The sequence below is a fragment of the Neofelis nebulosa genome, chromosome 1 (genome assembly GCF_028018385.1).
Source record: "Neofelis nebulosa isolate mNeoNeb1 chromosome 1, mNeoNeb1.pri, whole genome shotgun sequence".
In the NCBI taxonomy this organism is placed as follows: Eukaryota; Metazoa; Chordata; class Mammalia; order Carnivora; family Felidae; genus Neofelis; species Neofelis nebulosa.
In genome coordinates, this window is record NC_080782.1 from 115,895,965 (window position 1) to 115,913,241 (window position 17,277).

The following is a 17,277-nucleotide window of genomic DNA, read 5'->3' on the forward strand; positions in this document are numbered from 1 at the left end:
TTTTAAAAGGATGTCTGTCACCATAGCTTTGTGTTCCCCATAATATTCTTTGTTGTAATTTCATTTATCACTAACAGTATGCTTTTGCTTTTTCTTATTGCAGTAATGAGTTCATAAGGGATTTGAGCCCATGACCTTACTACTTCTGCTCTCCATTCCGCTTAAAGGGCTCAAAATAAAACCAGAAAAAGCAACAAACAAAAATGGATTAATGCTTCATGTTGTACAGAGAGGATACATACCTAAACTTCAAAATATTTTTAATAACATAGAATCTTAATTCACTGATAGAAAAAAAGGCCCCTATTTTTGTATTCAATATTGGAATCCCATAGTAGTAGAAAGAATCATTTATCTTTATTCTCTCGTTTCCTGAAAACCAAGTTTATATGCAATGATAGTTTTTATTTTTCTTGATTGGGCTTCATTTTGCCTATCCAGAGTTACACTCTGTTCTTCTCTACCCTACTCTTTGTCTTGGAATGCTGACCTGTATGAATTTCATCTGTGGGTTCACATTGTCTCTGGTTTCCTAGTGAATGTGATTAATGGGAGGAGGGGGAAGAGGGCCTAGCACAAGAGAGGAGAGAAATGAAGTGAAGTGAGCATATTTATTTTCCCTGCTTCTTCCCTGGAGCTGCTGTCTCTCAGCCTAAGGTCACTGGTCCTGTCAAGTTAACCCTGTCTCACCCTCCTCTCCCAGTTTCTGCTACTTCCCCTCGTCCCTTTGGGGCTAGGGGTGGTAACAGCGACAAGCCCCAGAGTACTGACCACTGCCTAAGTTTTCCCTACACTCTACCCATATTTCCTTTAGTAAACCCTTCTTGAATTAAAGTCTAATTGGAATACTCCATCTCTTTCCTGCTGAGATCCTATGTGTTACAGGCTTCATGGAAGGAAGTTATAAAAATAAAGAAAAGGAAGGAAGGATTAATAATAGATAGTTCCATACTTCCCAAATCTGTTAACTTACGGACTCTGACTGCTTTTTGACTTGCATTTATTTCTTTTCAGCGTTTGTTTGTTAGTTCTCTTTTATTAAATCAATTTCTAAGATCTTAATGGAATTTAGGACACTTACAATAAATTCCATGGGGTTTTTTTGTTGGTTGGTTTGCTTTGATTTTAGATTCCTCCTGAAGATACAGCATCCAGTAGAACTTCTTTCACTGTCCAGGACCTTAAGCCTTTCACAGAATATGTGTTTAGGATTCGTTGTATGAAGGAAGATGGTAAAGGATTCTGGAGTGACTGGAGTGAAGAAGCCAGTGGGATCACATATGAAGACAGTAAGTAATTAAGATCCATGAAGAAGTAAAGGTTTGGAATTACGGCTATGACTTGTGTCAGGTCTTAATAGTATAAACCTCATTGCTTCTTACTTTGTGATCATTCTGTTCAAACTTATATTTTACACTTGTATTTTTAAGGACCTAAAGATATAAAATGTGCATTATTGATTGTATAACTCTATTTGATTACTAATGAAAGAAGATTACCATGGAATTTTTTTTTCCATGGTAATGAGAAAACCATTAACATAACAGTTAAATCCAGAACATTTTATTAAAAGGGAATGTTTCACAGTATCCCTAACTAGAGAATCATATCCTGAGTCATTAAAATAACGTTAACAAAATATACCATAGACTCTCACTATCAGAAATATATTTGTACTATATTTTTATTCATTTTTTTCCCTACCATCACTTAATAAACCCCTAGAAAAGGATCCTAAAGTTTAGGTTGGTTAGTTTATTATCATTTTCCCTTTTTCCTTTCCACGATCATATAGGGCATATAGTGCACAATCCAAAAGTTATAAAAGGGTGTATGTTATAAGGTAAGATTCCCTCCCCAAAACACCTAACATTACTAATTTATTGTATAGCAATCAAGAAGTAGTCCTGTGGCATACTGATTTTTCTTTCTGAACATTTTTCATTCTAGTTTCACCCTTTAGATGTCAATAGCAACAACTATGGCTTTAAAACCTTCTGTACCACATATATCCCTTCACTTCCAGCTCTACTAGCAGTTTAGATAGGTGAAGTGACAATCTCAAAAGGCAGAATAGTAAACTACCCCTCTCCACTAAGAATTTTCTCTTATTCTCATAAATGACATGAAAGAAAGCAATCCTGCAGTTGCTGAATTGGGTCCTGAGTTGGGTCCTCAACCAGATTCCTTTGTCTTGGCTGGGAATTCTTTTTTTTTTTTTTTTTTTTTTTAAGTTTATTTATTTATTTAGAGAGAGACAGAGACAGCGCAAGTGGGGGAGAGGCAGAGAGAGAATCCCAAGCAGACTCCACACTGTCAGCACAGAGCCCAATGTGGGGCCCAAACTCACAAAACTGTGAGATCATTACCTGAACCGAAACTGAGAGTCAGATACTTAACCAACTGAGCCACCCAGGTGCCCCCAGGAATTCTTAAACTGGCATCATAGAGGTCTTGAAAGCTGGTTGGGTCAGTTTGGGGGGCAGGGGTTGCTGAACTACTTTAAAATGTGGACAGATTATTGTAGTTAGTGCCTGTGTGCATTTTCTGGGGAGATGGTACATAACCTTTGTCAAATCATAGAGATACCCAGAAAATTATGAGCCATTTAGATAAGCATTTCTTCAACTTAATGAATGATGCCTCCAGGTTCTTTTCATGTTAGGAAATCTTTCTGGCCTATAACATTTTTTTTTTTTATAATTTCTTGTATGCTTATGCGTGTGTATCTATTTGAACCCCTTATACTGGCACTCTTTTCCCCAGCCTCCCTTGTCTGCTTTTCCTCTTTGTTTTGTCCTCTGTAATTACCTCTTTATAATGAGCACATCACAGTTTAGATGTTATTCAGATCCTTTTTTGAAAAATCAGTTGATCCTATAGGAATTTTGAAAACCTAATTACTAGCATTTGATATTTGGTTTTATAAGTTTATTTATTTATTTTGAGGTAGAGCACACACATGCACATATAAGCAGGGGAGGGGTAGTGAGAGAGGGAGGGAGAGAATCCCTAGCAGCCTCCGTACTGTTAGCACAGAGCCAGACGTTGGACTTGATCTCGTGAACCCGTGAGATCATGACCTGAGCCGAAATCAAGAATCAGGTGCTCAAACGACGAGCCACCCAGGCGTCCTGATCCTGTAAAGTGCTTTTTCATTTTTCACATGTTTGGTGATTATCACAACAGTACTATGAATTCATTTTTATTATACTCTGTTAACAGTCATCCCACCGTAAGATAATAAACTTAACCCATATTTATTCAATTTATTATTTTTTGTATTCTCATATATGTACATTTAGGGTTTTTTTTTCTTAATGTGTATTTATTTTTGAGAGAGAGAGAGGGAGAGAATGTGATTGGTGGGGGGAGGGTGCAGAGAGGGAGACAAAGAATCCAAAGACTTGTGCTGTCTATGAAAAGCCCAGCATGAGGCTTAAACCCATGACCTGAGTCGAAGTCAGAGTCTCAACCGACTGAGGCACCCAGGTGCCCCACATTTAGGGGTTTTAAGTGTATATTTAAATATGGTTTTTCGGTTTAATTTTTAGCAGTAAGAAATGGTGATGCATTTTTGGTATACCTTAGGATATATTTGTAGCTTTACAATTTTAAGATAAAAAAAGCATTCTAATCTATATCATCAAGCTATCTTCCTCTATAAAGGAAGACCCAGGCATGGTGTGCTGCAATGGGAAAAATGCTAGCTTAGGGGTTCCTGGGTGGAGCTGTTGGTTGAGCTTCTGACTCTTGATTTCAGCTCAGGTCGTGATCTCACGGTTCATGGGTTCAAGCCCTTCATCCGGCTCCATGCTAACCATACAGGACCTGCTTGGGATTTTCTCTCCCACTCTCTCTGCCCCTCCCCCATTCTCTCTGCCCCTCCCCCATTCTCTCTTTGTCTCTCTCCTCTCTCTCAAAATACATAAACATGTAAAAAAAAGATACATCATGTGATTGAATGGCAAGAATAAGAACAAAGTAAGAGAATAATTTCCAGGATTATATTTTACTGCTATGATAAAAACTTTTATTTTAAAAAGTTTATATCATTTCTTTAGGACCATCCAAGGCACCAAGTTTCTGGTATAAGATAGAGCCATCCCATACTCACAGCTATAGATCTGTGCAACTCATATGGAAGGTAAAGAAAAAAATGCATGTTTATATTCTTTTATTGCTTACATAGTACATTTTTATGGCATTATGAGTGTAATTTTTTTAACTTACATTTTTATTCATCTTAATATCAGCAAAGCGTTTAATAGAAACAGAGTTTTATATATACTACATAAAAGGATCATGAACTGCAGTTTACAGATACTTCACAGTTCTATGAAAGTTTGTAAGAAGGATCCTGTCTGTCCTTGAACTTTCCTGAGTGCCTCATAGAAAATAGTTAATAAAGGTTTTGGGTAATCAAACTGTATGCCAATAATAGGAATTACACAATGACTGTCAAGTCCATAAGTGTTAAGGTGTACCATACTAAGAAATGGTAGAGAGAAAAGTACTCCAGCATAAGATGATTTAGGGCCAGATAGTCACAGTGCACAATAGTTTACAGAACTAAAAGCTAACAAAATGGTGCTACTTTACTTTCCCTGTTAGTCAAAGTCATGTGTTTACTCTTCATTCACTATATAGTAGTTTTACTTAAGGTTGTGAGTTGAAAATGAGGTTGCCAGTTCCTTTCAGTTTAACATGGAGGCTTGACGTAACAGCAGAATTTGTGAACATGAAAAAAAATGATTAAAGATTTGTTAAATACATTTTTAAACTTATTTTATTATAGACATTGCCTCCTTTTGAAGCCAATGGAAAAATTTTGGATTATGAAGTGACTCTCATAAGATGGAAATCACGTTTACAGAATTATACAGTGAATGACACAAAATGGACAGTAAACCTCACAAATGATCGTTACATAGCAACTCTGACAGCAAGAAATCTGGTTGGCAAATCAGATGCAGCTGTTTTAACTATCCCTGCCTATAACTTTCAAGGTTTGTATCTGTGAGATGGGAAAAGTGGTTCATAATACATATACATATACATATTCTAATACCTAATACATAGTTATTCTAAGACTGCCTCTTCAGTATCGATTGTAATAGTTTTAGAAATCAGTCAGCAATGAAATAATTCATTCCATTATTATGTGGCTCACTTAAACTCTGAAGTAAACTACTTATTTATTTGCTCATTTTCTAATTACCTGGTTTTCTTAAATATTATTTAAAAGCTTTGGGAGCCATATATGAATATGACTTAAATATATTGTTTATGGCTTTCAAAGAAGAAAATATTTCCATTTACATACACAAAACATTTGAAGAATTTGGGGAAAGGAAGAATTTTAGTTTCAAAATAAATTTACTGTCTATTTGTAAATTATAATAAAGTGTTTTTGTTAATGGAAATACATATTAATATTATATACTACAAAAACTGATAGCAAGTTTGGAAATGTAAAACATCAAAATTTGAAATTTTTTAATGTTCATTTATCATACCAGTTTTCAAATTTTGTTTTAAAGCTACTCGCCCGGTCACGGATCTTAAAGCATTTCCCAAAGATAATATGCTTTGGGTAGAATGGACTGCTCCAAATGAATCTGTAAACAAGTATATACTTGAGTGGTGTGTATTATCAGATAAATCGCCGTGCATCCCAGACTGGCAACAAGAAGATGGCACTGTACATCGCACCTTTCTAAGAGGTATTCCTAGCTAGAAAAAACTTAAGTTGAAATCCTTTGTGTAACTCTTCAGACAGATTTTTCTTTTACATATTTTTGTCTGGTTTACAGATATTGTGGTCTATTGAAGAGTTTCAGTTTATGATAGTTAAAAGTTACATATAGTTTTCTCGATGCGTGACTCTTATCAAGTTCCATTTAATCTCACGGAATGAACTACAGGATCTGTTTATGGACAAAGCAGAGTTAATAGTATCTTCTATTTATGGTTCAGTGTTTTGATCATCAAAGGAGCGCTAACAAAACTGTAAAGTAAAAGACAAATCTAAGATAATCTGATCGCTGCTGGTAATTAGTTGAATGGTTCTTTACCTGATTTAACTTCCTCATCCTTCAGTGAGAAGATATTTTCCTATAGCATATGAATGACTTGTTAACCTCTTAAAGTTGTTGAATAGGGGAAACAGAACTAGAATTCAGATTTCCTTACATCTTTTAACTGGAAGTTCTAATGATACCGTAGAGCTCCAAAGTGGTAGATTGCTCTGCATTTTAAGGTACAACTTTTTTATGTGGCTTTGAAGAGAACAACTTTAAAGACAAAACACTCAGCTTTTATGTGTTTTATTTAGTAAAGAAGGATAACCATTAGAATTCAATTATGAATAATATGATTGCTGAAAGAAAAGCTCTAAGCAAAGACCTATCTGCCATAAAATTTTGTGAGCTTTATTTATGAAATAGGCTGTTTGGCCCTCATTAACCTATCATTTAAAAAAACAATAGGGGCACTTGGGTGGCTCACTCAGTTAAACGTCTGACTCATGGTTTCAGCTCAGGTCATGATCTCACTGTTTCCTGAGTTTGAGCCCTACATTGGGCTCTGTGCTGACAGTGCAGAGCCTGCTTGGAATTCTCTCTCTCCCTCTCTATGCCCCTCCCACCTCACGCTGTTTTCTTTCTCTCTCAAAAATACATAAATAAGCTTAAAAAAAAAGTTTTAATAAATTTGGTTGTCTAGTTTACTAGTCTTATCAAATTAAAAGAAAGGTGGAGCTAGAGAGAAGACACATTGGTAGTAACTGGACAATAGAAATGTTTTTAATAAAGCCTCGCATAATCTCTAGAGACTTTCAGGTTGCACAGGCAGATCCAGTGGCTCAGTAGTCCTGATAACATCACTGTATTACAACAGAGTCTAAAAATTCTTTATCTTCTTGATAATATTGAGTCATCAAGAAAAAGTAAAATTATTCTGTTTAAGAAACCAAAGGAGCTGTCATATACAACTTTGTGAATTAAGTTAAGGAAATAAAAGTTCTTGTTGAAAGTATAAACTTTGGTATAACACATACCTTATTTTCTGTTGTGGGCAGATAAAGTGGCTATTTAAAAAAGATTTAATATGGAGAGATTATAAATAAAAGAGGTATTCAAGATGGCTTTTTAATATTACTTTCTTAGCCTAAATGTCCATCAACTGATGAATAGATAAAGAAATTGTGGTTTATATACACAATGGGGTACTACGTGGCAATGAGAAAGAATGAAATATGGCCCTTTGTAGCAACGTGGATGGAACTGGAGAGTGTGATGCTAAGTGAAATAAGCCAGACAGAAAAAGACAGATACCATATGTTTTCACTCTTATGTGGATCATGAGAAACTTAACAGAAACCCATGGGGGAGGGGAAGGAAGAAAAAAAAAGAGGTTAGAGTGGGAGAGAGCCAAAGCATAAGAGACTCTTAAAAACTGAGAACAAACTGAGGGTTGATGGGGGGTGGGAGCGAGGGGAGGGTAGGTGATGGGTATCGAAGAGGGCATCTTTTGGGATGAGCACTGAGTGTTGTATGGAAACTAATTTGACAATAAATTTCATATAGTAAATAAAAAAAATAATATTACTTTCTGGGGGAAATGGCACTAATTCTTTTTTTCCCTGGTTTGACAAACCAGGGCCATTAATGCTTTCCCTGGTCATTAGGCAGTTCTCAGAGAATTAGTTGATGTACAAACAATGTCAAACTATAAGACCAATGATAATTTGAGATCAGAGTTTTATAAGTCCTGAATATAAAAAGTACTTTTACTAACAATATATTTTTTAATCTACTGTATTGGCAATAAAAGTAAGCTTTTACTTTAATGAAAAGCTTTATTCAATTAATAAGCTTGAATCCAGTACACAAAAGGCAATGCTTGCTTAAAAAGCTGTAGTTTTAAAAGAAAAGAAAGTTCAATAGTCATGAAATTTATAATGTAAAGTTAATAATGGAATGTAGACTTTTTTGTTATGTGGGGAAAAATGCTTACTCTCCCATTCTTTCTTTAGGGAACCTAGCAGAGAGCAAATGTTATTTGATAACAGTTACTCCAGTATATACTGATGGACCAGGAAGCCCTGAGTCTATAAAGGCATACCTTAAACAAGCTCGTAAGTCCAAATTCATTTTCTTTGAAATATGTTGAGTTTTGTATTAACAAAGACATTTTTTTCTTTTTAAAATAAGGGTATGTCTCATAATGTTCAAATAATATAATTAAATTTTAGTAAATCCTAATGACTTACTAAATCATAGTAATTTTTAGTTACCAAATACTTTTATTCTGTTTTAGCACCTTCCAAAGGACCTACTGTTCGGACAAAAAAAGTGGGGAAAAATGAAGCTGTCTTAGAGTGGGACCAACTTCCTGTTGATGTTCAGAACGGATTTATCCGAAATTATACTATATTTTATAGAACCATCATTGGAAATGAAACTGGTAATAAACTCTATCAGTTATTAAGAATCATTGGTTTTTTTCTTAAGCTTTTAAATGTTGTCTCACCTTTTTATGTTATACATCTTAAGTGTAGTATATTATTCTCAGAAAAGAGACACCTGAGAATATGCCTATTAAAAAAATACTGTGGGAAAAAAAAAATACTGTGTTGTGCTTATAGAAGAATATTCTGGCAGAGATAAGAAAATTATTTTCTGGAAAATATGTTCCTTTTTAATACTTTTGCAGTGTCAAAAGCCAAATCAAGCAGAAACATTGAGTAGTTAAATAAAGCACACTTACTGATTTCTTCCAGCTGTGAATGTGGATTCCTCCCACACAGAATATACACTGTCCTCTTTGACCAGTGACACCTTGTACATGGTACGAATGGCAGCATACACAGACGAAGGTGGAAAGGATGGCCCAGAATTCACTTTTACTACACCGAAGTTTGGTAAGAAATAATGACATTTGCTCTTTTCTTCTTCTTTTTTTTAATCAGACTAAATATGGACTTAGTTAATAAGCTAAAATTTTGTTAAAAGTGCATCTTTGGATCCATAGAAATGAATTGTTGGTATTGTTTATCTGATTTGGATTGTTTCTTTAAACTATCAAAACTCAGCTCTGTTATTAACTGCTTCTGACTGATTTCGTCTGTACTCTATAAATGCCAAAAGAATTTGTGTATCTTTCTAAATGGGTTCATCTTTTCACTGGCAAAAGTCAAATGTGGTCTCTTACCTTCTTGTCTTACTCCTTCTTTTGTAGGCAGGTTATTGGAAAGACTAGTTCACTCTCTCGAGCTCCACTTCCCTTCCTCCGGCTTAGTCTTTAACCCACTGAAATCAGGCTTCCAACCCACCAATCCACTGAAACCTCCCTAATGTCACTCAGGGAAGGCCTCTTAGTTATCATATCCAGTACATGCTTTTTAGTCTCCTTATTTTTATACTTCTCAGCATTTGACTCGGCTTCTCCATCCTTGAAACTGCCTCTTCCATTGGTTCTTCTCACGTGTGTGTGTGTGTGTGTGTGTGTGTGTGTGTGTGTGTGTGTAATAACAACACTCTCCTGAGTCTTCTCCCTTTCTCATACTTCCTTCTTGATCTCTTTTTCTCTCTTTTTTACTTTTTTAAAAAATGGTTTGTATTTTCCATATCACTCTTCTCAGCCCTGTATTTTATCTGCCTATTTAAACTCTCTGTCCGTGACTTCAGTCATCCTTTTTCCCAAATACATTTCTCTTTGTTCCCTGCCACAGCCGTCCAACTCTTTGCGAAAGCCACAAATTTAGATAAGGATGTGATAAATTTTTTGTTTTCATGAGTCTTTTTTGCTTACATGAGCCAAGTGTAAAATCCTATTGATCATGCCTTCTAATTACTGCTTTTGCATGCCCTTTTGTAATCTCTTTCTTTGGTCATATGCTTCTCATTATTTTCTCCATCTTTTCCCAGTGTGTAGCCCTACATTAAGTCCTCACTTTTTCTAGTTCCTCTAACCTCCCTAAAGCATTCTTAAGCTGCATTCTTTCTTGTTCTTCCTACATTTTGAATCATAATAGAAATTACCTTATTTTATCATTTATTTGTAACCCCCACCCCCAGGTACCAACACAGTGAATGCTAAATAGTAAGCTATATTCCTTGTTATTGAATGATGGGTGAATGAGAAAATGAATGAGTGACTACCTAAAATAGATAATAAAAGATCCTGAACTTTGCTGTGATTGCCAAAAATGAATATAGTTTTTGGAATAAGATTTTGTGGTGACATGTTAGTAAAATAAATATCTAACAAGTAATACTTGAAATTGATCTTTAGAAAAAAATAAACCTTTAAAATATTCAACTAATGAAAGTGATATTCATTATAAAAGTAGATTGTGTACTATATAGGCCTGTAGACTATACAGTACAGAGCAGAAGAAAAACCACTCCTAATCCCTCATCCAGAATAATCTCTTAACACATTTGTATATCCTTCTATTATTTTCTATACATACATTTTCCCCCCCAAATTAGATCATACTTGTTAGGATTACTTAATCATCTGCTTTTTTCACTGATCTGTTTATTGTTTTATGGACATATTATGGCTTCTTCATATGTCATGGGCCTTGCTCCCAAAGGACTTTATTTGAAGAAATACAACATAAGTAAAGTAATTAAGTGGAAAGGCATTTGGGCCATGTAGACAGTAAATGGAGTAGGAATTTAAAGATAATTTATAGGGGGCATTTCATCTTCATAGATTATATAGAGGAGTCAGTACTTGAGTCCCCAAAAGTTAGGATGTGGATAAAAAGGAAGAAGAAGGCATCTTAGGACAGATAAGCAAAGGCCCAAGACTTGAAAACATAGTAAGTTTGGCAACAGTAATAACAGGGTCTGCCTGAATTTGATTTGGCACCTATATGAAAACCTCAGTGTTCAAGAGTGAATATTTGCCAGCCTCCAGTTTATTTCCGAGCATTGATCTGATTTACTGATTTCTGTTAGGCTTTGTAGAATATGAAGTTACTTGTAAAGGGATATATGCGGTGCAAAGACTAGACTGAGTAAATAGTATATGACTGCAGTATTACTTTTATAAATTTTTCCCATAAAAGACTACTTCTACTTATAAGGAGGCTGGAGGAGTTAAAGTAGAGACAGCCATAAGGTAAATCATTAAAAAATATCTCCAATATAAACTGTCCAATTAGTGATTCATTTGCTCAAGTAAGCCCTCTTTTAAATGCAGGTTGGGAATTATCTAGAAATCTTAGGCTTGTTGATTTTAGGTGATAATATTCCTATTTCTGCCACTCCTTGTACTTAAGATTCTTACAAATTCTTAGCTGTATACCAGATATGCCATCTTTTTGAAAATTAAAAATTTTGCTTGAACCTTTTATTTTTATTCCTTATACAGGATTCCATATTTCCACTTGTGCCCAGCACTCACAGATCTCAAAGATAAGCATTTGTTAAGATTCTGCTGGGTGCAGATCATAAATGTAATAAATGGTTAGGTTTGAAACTTCTAACTTATTGGATAGATTATCTGTCCAGAAAACTGAACTAGTCATTTTATTCCCCTAACCAACATAGAGTTTATGCTTTCTCTGTGGCCAGGTTACTGTGTCAGGTATAAGCAGATAGGATATGATTCACCAAGGGGCACAGGGGTGGCAGAAAACAATCTTTAAGTTTGAAAAGGCTATAAAAACGGGATGGTATTTCATCTTTTCAACAGCCATTTGGTTGGGAAGTTTCATTATTTCTCTTAGCACATGAGTTGACATTTATTTTACTTCTTACCCCTGATTTTTAGCTCAAGGAGAAATTGAAGCCATAGTTGTTCCTGTTTGCCTAGCATTTCTATTGACAACCCTTTTGGGAGTATTGTTCTGCTTTAATAAGCGAGACCTGTAAGTACCCCTATTTGTGTTTTTGCAGTTCTTCCCTCCAGGTTTATTGAGCTATAATTTACATGCAGTGAAATTCATTCATTTTAAGTGTATGGTTTGATGAATTTTAATAGCTGTATACGGATATATAACTACCACCACGATCAAGTTAGATACTATTTCTATTACCCTAAAAAGTTTCCTCATTCTATTTTATCGTCTCTCCTCTCCCTCAACCCCTGGCCCCAAGGTAATCACTGATATGCTTTCTGTGACTGTAGTTTTGCCTTTTCTGAGATTTCATATAAATAGATAATATGTAGTCTTTTTATAGGATGTCTTTCATTTAGCATGTTTTTGAGACTCATCCATGTTGCATATACTAATATTTTTCTATTTATTGAATAGTAGTCTGCAGTGTAGATACATCAAAATTTGTTCATCTGTTATGGAAATTCAGGTTGTGTCTTTAATTTGGGGCTATTATGAATAATGTTGCCATGAACATTCATCTACAGATCTTTGTGTAGGTATATGTTATCATTTATCTTGTGTAAGTACATACCTAGTATTGGTATTGCTGGGTAACATAGGAAGCACATATATAACTTCATAAGAAACTGTTTTTCAAGGCAGGTGTACCATCATGTATTCTCCCCAGTTCCGTGAGAGTTCCAGTTGTTACATGGCACTGTTACTTGGCACTGTCAGGGTTTTTATTTTAGCCCCTTGTTATCAGTGTGTAATTTTATCTCACTGTGGTTTTAATTTCTATTTCCCTAGTAAATAGTAATGGATCCTTCCATGTGCCATTTATCTATATTCTTTTGTGATAGATCTTCTGAAATCTTTTGCCCGTTTTTAAATTGAGTTGTTTGCTGTAATATTGAGCTGTAAGAGTTCTTTATATATTCTGTGACAAAATTTTTGTCAAATATGTTGTGGAAAGTCTGGTCTTGTGGCTTTGGCTTCTCATTTTCTTCACTGTGACTTTAGAAAATGCACGTTTTTAATTTTGATGAGGTGCATGTTATCAGTTTGTGATTCTTGCCTAAGTCATTGTCACAATTGTGTTCTCCTTTATTTTCCTCTGTAACTTAATCATTGTAGCTCTATGTCTATGATCTATTCAGAATTAATTTTTGTGCATGGTGTGAGGTCAGGGAATTTTTTTTCCATACATAACTAGTTGTTCGAGCATTATTTACTGAAAATAACTTTTTTTCCCATTGTATTGCCTAGATATCTTTGTCAAAATCAATTGTCCATGTAAGTCTGGATTTATTTGTGGACTCTCAATTCTGTTCTATATGTCTATTCATGCCAGTACCACACAGTCTTGATTTTTATAGCTCTGTAAGTTTTGAGAGCAGTTAGAATTCTTTTAATAAGTTGTTTTTCAAAATTATTTTGACTAGGTTATTTGGTTCACAACATTTATGTCACATGGGTCAGTCCATGAACATGTTAATCTCTTTTGTTTTTAAGTTTATTTATTTATTTTGAGGGGGGAAGGGGCCGAAAGAGGGAGAGAGAGAATCTTAAGCAGGCTCCATCCTGTCAGCATGGAGCCCTGTGTAGGGCTCAAACTCACAACTCCGAAATCATGACCTGAGCTGAAATCAAAAGTCAGATGATGCTTAACCAGCTGAGCCACCCAGTCACCCTTGTTAATTTCTCTTTGCCTAGGTTTTCTTTTTCTTTTGCACTGTTATGTGGTTTTCAGTGGGTAGGCCTTGTACTATGTTAAATTTATTCCTAAATGTTTTTTATACAATTGTAAATGGCATTTTTAGAAATTTTTATTTTCTAATTGTTCATTGCTAGAAATAGAAATGCAATTAATATTGTTTTAATATAATGACCTTGTATACTAAGACCTTGGTAAGTTCATTTACTCTAGTATCTTTTTGGGCCCCTAAGCATTTTCCACATACATAGTCATACTGCTTAGTAAAGATGGTTGTTCTGATGTTTATCCTTTCAGTTATTTTTCTTACTATACTGGTTAAGTAGTAACTTTGCATTATTCCCAATTTTAAGGGAGAAAGCATTCAGTCTCTGACAATTGCGATATTGATTTTAAGTTGAGGAAGTTCTCTTATATTTTTTTCCTGAGAGTTTTTGTCATGATTGGGTCAATTTTGTCAGATGCTTTTTTGTCATCTGTTGAGATGATCATACGATTTTTCTCTTTCCTACATGTATATGGTGAATTTTATTCATTGGTTTTTTTCCACATGTTAAACTGTCCTTGCATTTCTTAGACTGTCTGGATTCAGTATGTTAACTTTTGCATTTATGCTTCATGAGTGATAGTGGTTCTTTTTGGTGGTGTGTTCATTTACTTTTGAAATCAAGGGGATACTGATTACCTCATAAAATGAACAGTCTCCTCAAATTAATGGGGACACCTTACCTTCTCTATTTTCTAGGAGAGTTTATATAGTATTCATAGTATTTCTGTTGAAGTGTTTGCTAGAATTCACAAAGCCAGTTTGAGCCTGAGATTTTCTTTGTGGGAAGAATGTTAATTTAAAAATTCAGTTTCTTGCGGTGCCTGGGTGGCTTAGTCAGTTAAGCTTCTGACTTTGGCTTAGGTCGTGATCTCAAGGCTCGTGGGTTCAAGCCCCTCCCTCATCGGGCTCTGTGCTTATAGCTGAGAGCCTGCAGACTGTTTCAGATTCTGTGGCTCCCTCTCTCTGCCCCTACCCTGCTCACTCTCTCTCTCTCTCTCTCAAAAATAAACATTAAAAAAATTTTAACTCAATTTCTTTATGTAAAACAACTGAAATTTTTTTAAGTCTCTTTCATGGAATTCATCCATTAGTTGGTCTTTTGTTTAGGTTGTTAACTTTATTATTTTTTACATTACACTTAGATTTTATAGTTGTTTGCACAGGAGAGTCAGTCTGTTAGGATCTTATTACTCAGTTTTGTTTTTGTATTTGAACTTACTCTCAAGATGACTCACTTCCTGTATACTTATACACACTTAGGGACCTCTAACTTTGGACTAGGAACTATACTGAGGTAAATATTCTTGTGAAAACATCAAATTTATCATATTTTACCTGGTGGCTATGTGAAAATGTGTTATGTGGTTTTAGTTGGAAATTGAACGTATTTGCTTCTTTTGTTGTTGGGAGGGGGGTGTACTTTAAGGTTTTGTGACTTTATTCCACTTTTTGATTGGTTTCTATTGTAGAATTTTATTTCAGTTTTTTAAATTGAATGCTGATTACTAGCCTTATTGGTAGTTTTTCATTATGACTAGATTAAGCTCATGTTTGAAATTAGGGACTGTTCATTATTTATTGCATGTGGTTCCACAGATACTTTATTTCTTTTTCTCTCCAGAATTAAAAAACATATCTGGCCTAATGTTCCAGATCCTTCAAAGAGTCATATTGCCCAGTGGTCACCTCATACACCTCCTAGGGTAAGATAAAGTGTTTCTGACTTGTTTATACATGGACATTTCAGGGTATTTTTATAGAGTTGAACCAAATGATAAGACCAAATTGAAAAGTAAATGATAAAATATTATCATAGCATATTCTTATATTCCTTATTCTACTCAGTAAACATGAAAAATACTTCATTGAACTTGCAAATTGAAAACTCAATATGTAAATACTCCTATATGGTAAATGTTGTAAGGCAAGCATTTTGTATTGGATATTAAAATCAAATTTAACAGTCTACCAGTTTCATACTGTTGCAGTGATTTCTAGAAACCTAGACTAAATTCTTTGAACTTTTCATGTTTTCTACTTTTTAGTCAATCCTCAACTCTGTAGTCTAGTAATGAAATTCTGTATATACACCAGTAGCTTATCAAAATTTAACAGTTGATTGGGAATTCTGAGGAAGTCCACTCTGATTCATACTTCTTAGAATCATTTCACAGTATCTGTAGTTGAGCTAGTTGACAGTGCTTAGTGATATAGATTATGTCCGCACCAAATTACTGAGAAGTTTCAGAGATGCATTTCTCTGTGGCTTTAACTAGAATTTGCCATATATATTTCTTAGTTTCTAAATGAACCTATGCCATAGGTAATAATTTTTTTTCTTTCTTTCTTAGCATAATTTTAATTCAAAAGATCAGATTTACTCAGATGGCAATTTCACTGATGTAAGTGTCGTGGAGATAGAAGCAGCAAATGACAAAAAGCCTTTTCCAGAAGATCTGAAATCACTGGACTTATTCAAGAAGGAAAAAATCAGTACTGAAGGACACAGCAGTGGTATTGGAGGTTCATCGTGCATGTCCTCCTCTAGGCCAAGCATTTCTAGCAGTGATGAAAATGAGTCTGCCCAGAACACTTCAGGCACCGTCCAGTATTCCACAGTGGTGCACAGTGGCTACAGACACCAGGTTCCATCGGTCCAAGTCTTCTCAAGATCCGAGTCCACCCAGCCCTTGTTAGATTCTGAAGAACGGCCAGAAGATCTACAGCTGGTAGATAACACAGATAGCAGTGTTGGCAATTTGCCCAGGCAACAGTATTTCAAACAAAACTGCAGTCAACGTGAAACCAGTCCAGATATTTCACATTTTGAAAGGTCAAAGCAAGTTTCGTCAGTCAATGAAGAAGATTTTGTTAGACTCAAACAGCAGATTTCAGATATTTCACAGTCCTGTGGATCTGGGCAAATGAAAATGTTTCAAGAAATTTCTGTAGCAGATGCTTTTGGTCTACATACTGAGGGACAGGTAGAGAGATTTGAAACAGTTGGGATGGAGGCTGCAGTTGATGAAGGAATGTCTAAAAGCTACTTACCACAAACTGTCAGACGAGGTGGCTACATGCCTCAGTGAAAGACTGGTTCCTGTTAAAACTTCACCAGTACCTGTAAACTAAAGCTAACTTTAACTGTTATTTCAGAGAAAAATAATCTTCGCTCGCTGAAGATGATCATTTGCCCTTAAGGACAACAGTAAACTGTCCTCCCACATGGGCTGTTTCCCTTCCAGAATATCTGGGATTCTACTTTCAAGCACTACATAAACTGACTTCATCCTCTGAATAGCTGAATGATTTTGTGCTGTTTCAGGATGTTTGCACTGAAGAAAAACAGAAAGCTTGTCTGAAATTTATAAAGTAAAATTTTCTGTAGCTAGACAACAGATGGTCCTTAGATAATAAGCAGTGATGTATTTAGCACAGCTCTACTGATTTTAATGAGAATAGTCACCAAATTGACTGAGATGGACTTAAGATAAAAAATTAGATGAGCAAGGTCTAGACCCTCTACTTTAGCTGACAGCGTAAGGAGAGTATTAGGTAGCATAACTGTATGAACCCAGTTTTTGTTGTCTGACCAAAAGCAAAAAAAACAGTGGGTTGAATTACAATCTTGCCAACATGAAATATTAGACATTCTCTTCTGTTGGTATA

At 35.1% G+C, this 17,277-nt stretch overlaps 1 protein-coding gene across 7 annotated transcripts in view; it reads left to right on the top strand.

Annotated features, from left to right (window-relative positions):
• IL6ST (interleukin 6 cytokine family signal transducer) overlaps positions 1–17,017 on the top strand; it is a 52,086-nt gene extending 35,069 nt beyond the window's left edge. For 6 of the 7 annotated variants that reach the window (XM_058732271.1, XM_058732247.1, XM_058732280.1 and 3 more), the window contains 10 exons: positions 1,130–1,289; positions 4,065–4,147; positions 4,799–5,009; positions 5,544–5,726; positions 8,039–8,140; positions 8,323–8,469; positions 8,786–8,926; positions 11,794–11,890; positions 15,230–15,311; positions 15,960–17,017. In XM_058732271.1, the coding sequence (XP_058588254.1) occupies positions 1,130–1,289; positions 4,065–4,147; positions 4,799–5,009; positions 5,544–5,726; positions 8,039–8,140; positions 8,323–8,469; positions 8,786–8,926; positions 11,794–11,890; positions 15,230–15,311; positions 15,960–16,697 (1,944 nt within the window). In that variant the 3' untranslated portion in view covers positions 16,698–17,017. Of the gene's footprint in view, positions 1–1,129; positions 1,294–4,046; positions 4,148–4,798; positions 5,010–5,543; positions 5,727–8,038; positions 8,141–8,322; positions 8,470–8,785; positions 8,927–11,793; positions 11,891–15,229; positions 15,312–15,959 lie in introns of those variants that run through there. The other variant, XM_058732299.1, reaches the window with a different exon arrangement.
• Positions 17,018–17,277: the final 260 nt, after the last annotated feature.